A 12051-nucleotide genomic window follows, 5' to 3' on the forward strand; every position below is an offset into this window, starting at 1 on the left:
ATATAAAAAGCTTGAGTAAAAAAATGTCCCCATGCCTAAAATGTAAGACTGGATCATGGGAGCAATAAAAAAACTAGGGGGGGCTGGATATCCTTGATGTATATACTTCCTTTCTTGCACTCTTATGTTATGTGTGTGCCTTTCAAGCATGGGTGGACAACGTTTGGACAAAGTTTATAATACTGACATAGGGTCTTATTCTACCAGTGGAGGCTACATCCATGACCAAAATTTTCTCTTTAAACTCCTGGTAAGCTTAGAAATGTGATCATTGTGTTCCACCAAGATAGAATGTTGCTAAAGAGGCATTATGTTGATCAATACTACCTTTCCAGTGGCAAATGTTTTACCTTTATTTGATTGAAAAATGCACTTTCTATGTCTCCCATATAAGTTTGAAGGCAGCTATCACTCAAAAGTAAGTATACTAATGTGATACCTGTCCCATTAGGGCAATGACACACAGTGTTACTTGCCACCTGCAATTTTTTACAGCTACAAAATGCCAAAAAATAAAAACAACAAAAAGCTTTAGACAATACTGAGAATTGTTTCTGCTAAAACATTCAATGTATTTTTGAGCAATTACTACATTTGAGACAATGCTCAGTATTGGCTACGGCAGCGTATTTTCTGGCATATTACAACTGCAACACATCGTTGTATCATTGCCCTAAAGAATTGTGGCAATGAAAACATCAGGTTTATAGCTACAGCACCTACATACTGCAGCTAGGGTTGCCACCTTTTCTGGTAAAAAATACTGGCTTCCCTATATATTTATCTTTATTCCCTAGTAATAACATTGGGATCAGCCATCATTTTTACCGGCCAGGCCGGTAAAATACCGGGCAAATGGCAACCCTAACTGCAGCCTAATGTGGTTAATTTATACCTCTTCATACTTTCCATGTTCAAGCTGTCTGGCTTGCCTTCTTCAGTAAAAAGCACCCATACAGGGAGATATGCCCAACTATCACAACAACAAACATGACACAACCAAAATTGTGGCCTTCAGATCAGTTAGCACACATAAGGTAAGGGTGGAGGAGATCAAGCATTCAGGTGAAATCTTAAAATGCATAGAGTTTCTATATTTGGAGAAATGTAAAGAAGCCCTATAACTTCACATACTAAATTGTCTGTCTGGCAATTTTTACATCAAATGTAACTAAAAAACAAACACACAAAAATGGCAAATGTATTGCTCATTTACTTAAATTAAATCAATGTACTTTTGAAGATACAGGTACCAAGACAAAGTTATTTAATCATTACCTGAGTTATCGTCACAATATCCCTTATAAATATTTCCATTTAAATTCTCCGCTTGCTCCATGTCAGAATTCAGGGTCAGGCTGGCTGATTAAAGAGCTGGTATTCATGAAGTCCAACTTCCGCCCTGATCTGAAACACAAAATTTAGAAGAAGGCAAAATTAGTCACAAAGACATACCAACACAATGTGATGGATAATGCACTGGAAAAAGTAACATTCTTTATTTATAGAACACTAATTATACACTGATATTTTGATATGCATTTATTTTGCCTTTGATAACTTAGTATGATCTTTCAATATGCTTATGCCATTGATCGTTATCCATGGTGGGCTTTTTTTTGTTAATTTAAATTTTCTAGTCATTATATCTGAAACATGCTATAACTTACATAAGGTTTAAAAAAAACAGACACAGCAATGGAATCTAACCATTACCATCATACCATTCGTATATATCCTATCAAACAGCTACATACTGCTGGAGTGCTGTAAGACTAAAACATTGCTCCTGTGGATGCCCCTTCCTCCATTACTAGTACCAAACTCAAACTACACCAAGCAATTGTTAAGGGTAAGCAGCAGCTTTGCTTTTTTTTCAGCCATTGTCTGAGACGTTTTGTTTTATAATTATAAGAATGAAACAGAAACATAAATCTAAAAATTGCAAAACTTAAAATGTTGTAAAAATTAATTACAATCAAACTACTACAAAGTCAATTTGCATAATGCTTGCATAATGCTCACATTGTATGGTGTTCTTCTGTTATGTTTCTATTGGAAAAAAAACACATTACATAGCCATATAATGGCAACAAAAAAATGCTAGTAAAGTACAAATTTCACATTTGCCCTTTTCCGAAAGCTAACCCGTGTAACAAAACAGAAGCACAAGGCTATATTATATATATATATATATATATATATATATATATATATAGTATATATATATATATATATATAGTATATATATATATATATATATATATATAGTATATATATATATATATATATATACAGAAATCCAAAGGATCCGCACTCACAGGTCTTATGCGTAAAAAAAGATTTTATTACAAAGCTTACAGCCTAACGTTTCGGCCTCCTCCGAGGCCTTTCTCAAAGTGTATTGGTCACATACAGGAAAGCAATATATACATAAATTGGCGGGAAACTGCAATGATGTCATGTCATGATTAGCATAACGAGATAATTAATATTCATATGTGAAATCCCACTATATACAAATTAAACCAATAATGTATTAATATATTATCATTATCACTTCAGTAATTCATATAGCCCAACAACTCATGAGTAAAGTTAAAAGCAGGTTAAAAACAAAACACAATGTAACCCATATCTAAATCCCAAGTTAAAATTACTTTTTATACTCTGTTACAACAGTTTTAAGGGTTACTATGTTGCAGAATCTTTGAGGATGTAACTATTATCCATGGTCACATTTCACTTGTAACAAGCTCGATAGAAAGCCTAATGTCCTAGATTTGCCTTCTCTTTAGTCGGTCTATAAAAAGCGGTACTATAATCCCAGAGGGTTAATCTACTCGCTCCCTAATTTTGGACAGTGTTATCTACCCACAATGATGTAATATTTATATAATCCACTATTCCCCTAGGGACCTCCCATAGCCACCCGTGTCCCGATCGCTGTCCGTGTCATGCATACTTATATTTGTCAAGGATGTATCTACAAGATAAGGTTCCTCGTTTCTTAGGCTTCAACCCACCGCGGTATTAACCCTTATGTTACTACCCAGTACTATAGTAGAACAAAAATCCCCATACATAAATCCCACTGATACGGTGATATCATAATTTTAAATGATTAATAATAATACAATTCATACAAATTATAATATACAAGTGCCCATAAATAAATCCAATTACTAAGTGGGTGACTGAAAAATAAATATCCTTATATATAAAAATAAATTAAAGGATCTATAAGAATAAACAAACATTTACGTGAACTAGATATCGTGATAAAACTGACATATCTTAATGCATATAAAAAACTTATAAATCAAATTTCCGATTCATATTGTGCAAGAGTACTCTAAGCCTTTAGAAAATCCATGTGTATAGCCCATATTCAAAGGTTCATTACAAGGGTCCAAGTAACATGGGTACTGCGAGATCCATGGTCCGTCACCAAAGCAAACAGTTAGTGTGTTAAACCGAACATGATCCTATACGAGGACAACTCTGTGGTCACTACGATCGGCTAGCCTGCTGTGATCTTAAACTGATGTATTAAATGATCCCATTCAGGGTCGGACCCTCTCCAAACGGCTCCCATATTTGTTCAACGATTAAAACACCCACAGGCAGCGCTTCACTAAGTCTGCAGACATCAAGGAGCGAAAAACACATTAGCGCCTTACCAAAGTGACGCTTCAGCTGTCCTCACCCGGTACTTTTAAATTTCACGATCCACACACAAATGGCGCGACTCTGGTTCCCCCGAATTATACAGAGAGCGACAGGGCCCATCGATGTGGCAAGCCCCGGGGCGCTCCCCATTGCGGGGCCGAAGATCCCTTGCTCTCAGCCTGTGTGGATCATAGGTAGTCACCTGTGCAGGGAAGATACTCCGCCGGTGTGGATATTGGGTAATCACTTGTATAGGGAGGGTTCTCCACCTGTGGGTAAGGGGAAATCACTTGTGCAGGGAAGGTACTCAGCCAATGTGGAAAGTGGGTAGACACTTGTGGAGGGAGGGTTCCATTTACCGCTACACAGCAGAAGTATACGACCAGCCAATTTCCTCCCAATCATGGATGGCTCTGCGGCAAATAGTAGTGCATAGAAAGGCTTCTCATCGGCCATCTTGTAGAGCACAAACCGGCTCAATCAAACAGTCGACCATGGATGTTGATCACGGGAATAGCAATAACATCGTTTCATGTTGCTTTTCCCATCGTTAGATATGATATATGCTCACCATCCTTACTTACATAAAGAAAAACTTGTAACACGGGTGCAGGGCTTAAAATTTTTCACAAATAGCACCATGGAAAGCCAGCACTCTCGAATAAGAAGTTCATCTAACGATGGGAAAAGCAACATGAAACGATGTTATTGCTATTCCCGTGATCAACATCCATGGTCGACTGTTTGATTGAGCCGGTTTGTGCTCTACAAGATGGCCGATGAGAAGCCTTTCTATGCACTACTATTTGCCGCAGAGCCATCCATGATTGGGAGGAAATTGGCTGGTCGTATACTTCTGCTGTGTAGCGGTAAATGGAACCCTCCCTCCACAAGTGTCTACCCACTTTCCACATTGGCTGAGTACCTTCCCTGCACAAGTGATTTCCCCTTACCCACAGGTGGAGAACCCTCCCTATACAAGTGATTACCCAATATCCACACCGGCGGAGTATCTTCCCTGCACAGGTGACTACCTATGATCCACACAGGCTGAGAGCAAGGGATCTTCGGCCCCGCAATGGGGAGCGCCCCGGGGCTTGCCACATCGATGGGCCCTGTCGCTCTCTGTATAATTCGGGGGAACCAGAGTCGCGCCATTTGTGTGTGGATCGTGAAATTTAAAAGTACCGGGTGAGGACAGCTGAAGCGTCACTTTGGTAAGGCGCTAATGTGTTTTTCGCTCCTTGATGTCTGCAGACTTAGTGAAGCGCTGCCTGTGGGTGTTTTAATCGTTGAACAAATATGGGAGCCGTTTGGAGAGGGTCCGACCCTGAATGGGATCATTTAATACATCAGTTTAAGATGACAGCAGGCTAGCCGATCGTAGTGACCACAGAGTTGTCCTCGTATAGGATCATGTTCGGTTTAACACACTAACTGTTTGCTTTGGTGACGGACCATGGATCTCGCAGTACCCATGTTACTTGGACTCTTGTAATGAACCTTTGAATATGGGCTATACACATGGATTTTCTAAAGGCTTAGAGTACTCTTGCACAATATGAATCGGAAATTTGATTTATAAGTTTTTTATATGCATTAAGATATGTCAGTTTTATCACGATATCTAGTTCACGTAAATGTTTGTTTATTCTTATAGATCCTTTAATTTATTTTTATATATAAGGATATTTATTTTTCAGTCACCCACTTAGTAATTGGATTTATTTATGGGCACTTGTATATTATAATTTGTATGAATTGTATTATTATTAATCATTTAAAATTATGATATCACCGTATCAGTGGGATTTATGTATGGGGATTTTTGTTCTACTATAGTACTGGGTAGTAACATAAGGGTTAATACCGCGGTGGGTTGAAGCCTAAGAAACGAGGAACCTTATCTTGTAGATACATCCTTGACAAATATAAGTATGCATGACACGGACAGCGATCGGGACACGGGTGGCTATGGGAGGTCCCTAGGGGAATAGTGGATTATATAAATATTACATCATTGTGGGTAGATAACACTGTCCAAAATTAGGGAGCGAGTAGATTAACCCTCTGGGATTATAGTACCGCTTTTTATAGACCGACTAAAGAGAAGGCAAATCTAGGACATTAGGCTTTCTATCGAGCTTGTTACAAGTGAAATGTGACCATGGATAATAGTTACATCCTCAAAGATTCTGCAACATAGTAACCCTTAAAACTGTTGTAACAGAGTATAAAAAGTAATTTTAACTTGGGATTTAGATATGGGTTACATTGTGTTTTGTTTTTAACCTGCTTTTAACTTTACTCATGAGTTGTTGGGCTATATGAATTACTGAAGTGATAATGATAATATATTAATACATTATTGGTTTAATTTGTATATAGTGGGATTTCACATATGAATATTAATTATCTCGTTATGCTAATCATGACATGACATCATTGCAGTTTCCCGCCAATTTATGTATATATTGCTTTCCTGTATGTGACCAATACACTTTGAGAAAGGCCTCGGAGGAGGCCGAAACGTTAGGCTGTAAGCTTTGTAATAAAATCTTTTTTTACGCATAAGACCTGTGAGTGCGGATCCTTTGGATTTCTGTGGATAATAGTTTTGATACTGCACCCAGGCATATGAACTTCTTATTCGAGAGTGCTGGCTTTCCATGGTGCTATATATATATATATATATATATATATATATATATATATATTATATATATATATATATATATATTCAGCTCAGTTGCAAGAATTGTTTTGTAGTGACACCATGAGGATTAGAATGCAAGATGAGTAATAAATAGTAAAAGATTTTTAACAACAAGCTTCAACTATTTAGATGATCTGAAAAAATGTTTCTTTCTACTAAAGACTCTGCAATCTTTTCTAAAGTATTCACTTATGTTATTGCAACCTAGCCCAAAAGAGAGAAAAATAATTGTGTTAAATACAAGTTTCTGTTAACCAACAGGTGTTTAGTTGGGTTGAGGCAACTCCGCTGCTCAAGCCAGTCAAGTTTCTTCACCATCTCAAGTTAATTCTGTATGAACCTCACTTTGTACACAGGGCATTAATGTGCTAATATAGGAAGGGGCCTTCTCCAAATTGTTGCCACCAAGTAGGAAGCATGAAATGTAGACCCTACATTCTTCAATACACTTTTCCTAAATCATTTTAAGGTTATATGAACTAAATTGTGCTTTGGAACTCAGCCTATTGAATAGAAAATTTGCATAGACCCACTTGCTCTTTAAAAAGTGTGTATTTTTTCCATACGGTATTGCACAACCTACACAACATTTATGGGAGGTGTGTAACCGGGTCCATTCCTCAGGTGCCTATCGCCATGTACTATGTAGCAAAAGCATCAAGGTTTATTGAAAAGACAGATGGGCTAGGACAGATTTTTTAAATAATGTTTCACACAGACTTTTCCAGATGTCCATGGCATACGTTGTTGGGAAGCCAGACAACTGTGCTTTGATTTACTTTGAAATTAGTTTGTTGGAGCATGCAGACCCTTATCCAGCTCTCATTTCTTTTCTGTATCTCGCCAGCTACTGGTGTCTCTGACAAGATACTGTACATCAAGTTAACAAACTCCAAATTACAGCGGAAGTCACCACTGTGCCATTGGCTTAAACCTTTTGCGGTCTTCACCATTTGGAGAGCAACTATGGATCAATACAATTTCTTCTCTAAGCAAAACAGTATAACACATTATTGAAAATACTGGCACTCTTACTTTTGTATTCTACACTTCCAAGCCCACAGTGTAGTTCTAGCCCTTCTACATTGCCTGCAAAAAAACACCTATATATTGCTGCACCTTGCCTGAATGAATGAGCTTTGTAAAATTACCCCTAAACATTCATTTTAATTTACCCTTTATATTTGCAGATGGAAATATTTGGATAGGAATGTGCAATTTTAATCATGTTTTGCTTTCCCAACCCAAGATTCAGTTTCAGCCTTGCACTAGCCTCCAAAGTTTAAATACATTCTAGCCTAAACTATAATTTTTCCCTTCTACAGCCCTCCTGAAGATCAGTTAAAGGAATAGAAGTGAACATGGCTATGAGCCTGAGAAAGAGAGGAACAAAATGTCACAATAGCCAGATACAGCAATAACAGCAGAACCAAATCCTCATGCTTCATCATAACCTGTACAAGTATATGGAGACTTATATTATAAGAAATAAGATATTTTGTATGTAAAATAAAAAATAAATTAAAAAAAATTGAAAAAATATTCAATTTGGATATTTCCACATGTCCATGTTAATTTTCTAATTAAATCCTTCAGTAACCTTATATTTTTTATACTGCAAAGACCAATAAAAAATACAATTATGTTTCATGTGCATATTAGAACAACTTCATCCAGGGTTGCATAATGGCTGTACTGGTTGAAAGAAATTGAATATATTAAACTATGTGCTTGTAATCAATCATTCATTTTCTTACACTGGAATCTTTATAAAGGGACCTGGGCTCAAACGCCCACTATAGCTTTGCCTTAACATGCTAGTGTCATACCTGCATGCTAATGCTGGGATTTATTGTATTGTGGGCAGGAACAAGCTGTGACTGGCTCAATGTTATTGACATTAAGCATTTTTCTAATTTAGCAGGTTTTTATTTTTGTGGGAAGAAGTGCATGGGAGTTTAAAAGAAAGCCATCACAAAATATTATTGCTACAAACACTTGCCAGTGGAGCAGAGCAATGACAATAAAAGAAAGGGAACAACTATTAGCAGTGTTCATTCTTTGCTTATGATTAAGCTTGTATAATTGTGCCATCTAAAGGATATCAAGGTTGAGGCCCTATGGTTCCTTGAGAGCTTGAAACTGACAGAATTATTGCATTCTGGGAGATGTAGTTCACCTGCAATGTCACACGCTTGACATATTTAGTGCACCATGCATAGGGTTTGATAAACAAAAAGCTCTTCTATATAGCTTGCAGTTCATTGACCTTGCCTAGTTGACCTTAACAGAATCGGGGTCCCTAACATTGCTTGGACCATCATATGGTGATGAGATTTTATAATTAACTTAATTGGTAAGCAGTGCGTGAGAGCTCCCATTAGTGTTAATTAAATTCCCCTCTCATCCTCACTCCTCCATTCCCACATGCTAGCAATTTATTAAAGAACAAGTGCCACAGAAGCAGGCCCCTTTATTACATAGCCTAGGCAGCCAGGAGAGATGATTAGGAAATACAGATTTATTTATGGGTAGCTGTATAACTTGCTTATAAAGTGTTGCACATTTCCTACTAAATTTAAATAAGCCACAAACTCATTAACACTAAAATATCAACATGTGACCAACGCACCATAGTTTTATTGTGCAAACGTATAGAATTTTATGCAACAGAATAGCTTATTCTTTCTTAGAAAACACCCCACCCATATACGGTATATTCTAATTTGAAATGTGGGGAATATTTGGATAATGCAAGCTCACCTGGTTTCCACACCTGCAAATGTACTGGTTAAAAATGGCTTAAGTAAGTATAAAATAAATGCAAGAAATTACAATACGGGCATGGCATACGAGAATACAGAGTTGGAAGAATATGGTAATGGAAACAAAGATGGCTTGATGAAGTAGAGCAGGAAACATTCATAAGCAAAAGAGATTAAGAGCCAGGGTAGGTAAAATAACTAATGTGCAATGACAACAGGCCTACAAAAAATAGCTGTCCCCAGTCTAAGAGTAAAGCAGTTTATTCCACAAGTAATGAGACACATAGCCATGTTTTAACAGGACCCTGAAACTTATTACATTTCTGCTTACTAATAAGTGAATGCAATACAGTCCATTTTTTTAATATCACCAAGGGGCAAGGGCCCCCTCCAGCAGCTTTAGCTAGCATTCCATATATAAAGCAAATAAATCCTTTGCTTCTAGGCATGGACTTGCTAATGGGAAGGTTCAACTTTCAGCTCACATACAAACATGTCTAATCTATACAAGCTGCATTACTTTTTAACATAGGGTACCAGTATGGGCACAATAGCAACCAGAAGCCCTAATTGCCCAGACACACTCTGCAGACAGAACCTCTTGAACCTAACAACTAAAAGCAGAGGACAAGCATTAATTTCACAGTAGGTATTTTTACAGACGACCTATTATGAGGTTTCCTCCTTCCCTTTACATTACAACGCATTCTACAGGGTCTCTTATTTAAAATAATTTTGGTAAGAAGGAGCTGAAAGCTGAATATGTTAGGAATTTGCATGTTGCTCACTTGAGCATAAGGAGGGACATGCACAAGAAAGAACCCATTCCTAGGCTCCAGATAGATACACACAATTATCGCAATTTGGTGAATACACAGTAGCCGTTTTAACATCACTAAAATGTTATGACAACTGGGCGAGACTAAGTTTTCAGGTTGTCTTTTACTACACATACCTTGATGTCAAAAATGACAGCATGAGCCACTTAAAATATTAATAAGGATAAAGAAAGATTTTTTTTTATAAAAAAGGTAGTTCATACCACTACACAACCATAAATAGACAATGCCTCACATACATGGCTATTAGCAAACAGGCCATATGCAATTGCACAGAATTCAGGTCCTTTGAGTAAAATCACAGGGACTGGATTTAGTTGGCTTGACTTCAAATCTAGGGATTGGCAAAACTAATCTACATTCCCTAATATAAAATATTTAATAGCATCAATTATTTACAGAAAATATTTTATATTAGCACATGCAATTACTGTAGCATTCTTTGGCGAGAATGCACTTTGGCCAGAAGTACAAAAGATTTAAAACTGTTTGTTGTTCTGAAGGCTCTCCTAAAAGCAGCACTATAAGATTCAGGTGTAGAGAATAGCATTTATCCCATAGAGTTGAATGAAATCTTCTTTTTGGCCAGCAGGGAGCAGAATGTGCTCAATGAAAACTAAACTTGGTGTTTAAAAGACATTTAAAGGAACATCAAAAAATAAAATTGTTTTAAAGTAATAAGAATATAATACACAAAAGGTATGAATATCTTGTAAATTATATCCTTATAAATGGTGAGTTCTGATGTCATTTCTGTCACGACTCACTGAAATTTGTGTATTATAATAAATAAAGTACCCCCAGTTGCAAAATATGAGGATATTAGAAGTAACCTCGAAGTTTCATGCCCTGTAAAAAAAACCACTCGGCCTTCGGCCTCGTGTTTTTATATGGTCATGAATCTCCTTGGTAACTAATATCCTTATATTTTACAAGAGGGGGTACTATATTCACTATATAATGCTGTGTTGCCCTGCACTGGTAAAACTGCTGTGTTTGCTTCAGAAACACAACTATTGTTTATATAAAAAGCTGCTGTATAGAAATGGGGGCAGCCATTCAAAAGAGAAAAGGCTCAGGTTACACAGCAGATAGCAGAGATGCTCTGTAGAATGGTGTTATCTGTTATACCAGTGCAGAGCAACAGTACATGATATTTTCAACACTAATTTTTGGTGTCACTATTCCTTTAACTTGTACAAGCAAAGTCTATCCTGGCACAAGTACCCATACTGAACATTAGTTGCCATCACCCAACCTTTAAAGGCATGCTGTTACTGACATAGATAGAGGCTTCTTCAATTAGCAACTATAAAACCTTATACAATAACAAACTTATTACTAATAAAACAATAAGGATTTTATAGGACAAGTTTTAAAACCAACAACCTGGGAGTTTGGTATAGTTGGCAAAAAAATGTTATACACCAGAAGAACAATATATTAAATTATAAGGCACGCCTTTTATTTTTTGAAAGTGATATTATTTTAACTGATCATAAATTATTCAGTAAGCAAACAAACTGGGTTTATGAACTCTTTCATGATAACCTATCAAATGTTGCTTTTATTGTTTTAATTGCCAAAAAAAGCTTATCACTAATTAATAAATAACTACGCACATATTCTGCCCTGTACAAATATTGCTGTCTATATTTAGTATTATTTCAGCATTGTTAATATGCTAATAAGAGCGGTCATAAAAGTTGGTCAAAATTTGAGGGAAAAAGTACTTCATATACTTCACTTGCTATAGCCTGATATTGTCATTAGAAACCTAGTGTATTTTGTTTTGTTTTTGTTTAATCACAAATACAACGTTTCTGTTCAGTGCATTGTAATTTTAGAATTGCCTTCCTGATCTCAGTTCCGGTCAAGTGATGCATTCCTGCTCAACTTTTTTGTCATATTGATACCATCATTTTACATAGTGAATGCCTCCAGTTTTTACTGCTCCCCCCATACTTATTGGGGCTTACCTCTCTAAAATGGAGTTCTTTGGCAATTACTTTTTATATTTCTGTGTTTATAACTGTTCATTTCTTATGGCCCCCCAAAT

General features: G+C 36.6%; 1 protein-coding gene across 5 annotated transcripts in view; it reads right to left on the reverse strand.

Moving 5' to 3' along the window:
* Positions 1-12051, reverse strand: part of kank1.S (KN motif and ankyrin repeat domains 1 S homeolog) — a 98247-nt gene that overhangs the window by 51038 nt on the left and 35158 nt on the right. For all 5 annotated transcript variants that reach the window (XM_018243827.2, XM_018243826.2, XM_041580141.1 and 2 more), the window contains one exon: positions 1279-1407. In XM_018243827.2, coding sequence (XP_018099316.1) covers positions 1279-1339 — 61 coding nt within the window. In that variant the 5' untranslated portion in view covers positions 1340-1407. The remainder of the gene's footprint in view (positions 1-1278; positions 1408-12051) is intronic.

Source organism: Xenopus laevis, chromosome 1S (assembly GCF_017654675.1).
Source record: "Xenopus laevis strain J_2021 chromosome 1S, Xenopus_laevis_v10.1, whole genome shotgun sequence".
Lineage (NCBI taxonomy): Eukaryota > Metazoa > Chordata > Amphibia > Anura > Pipidae > Xenopus > Xenopus laevis.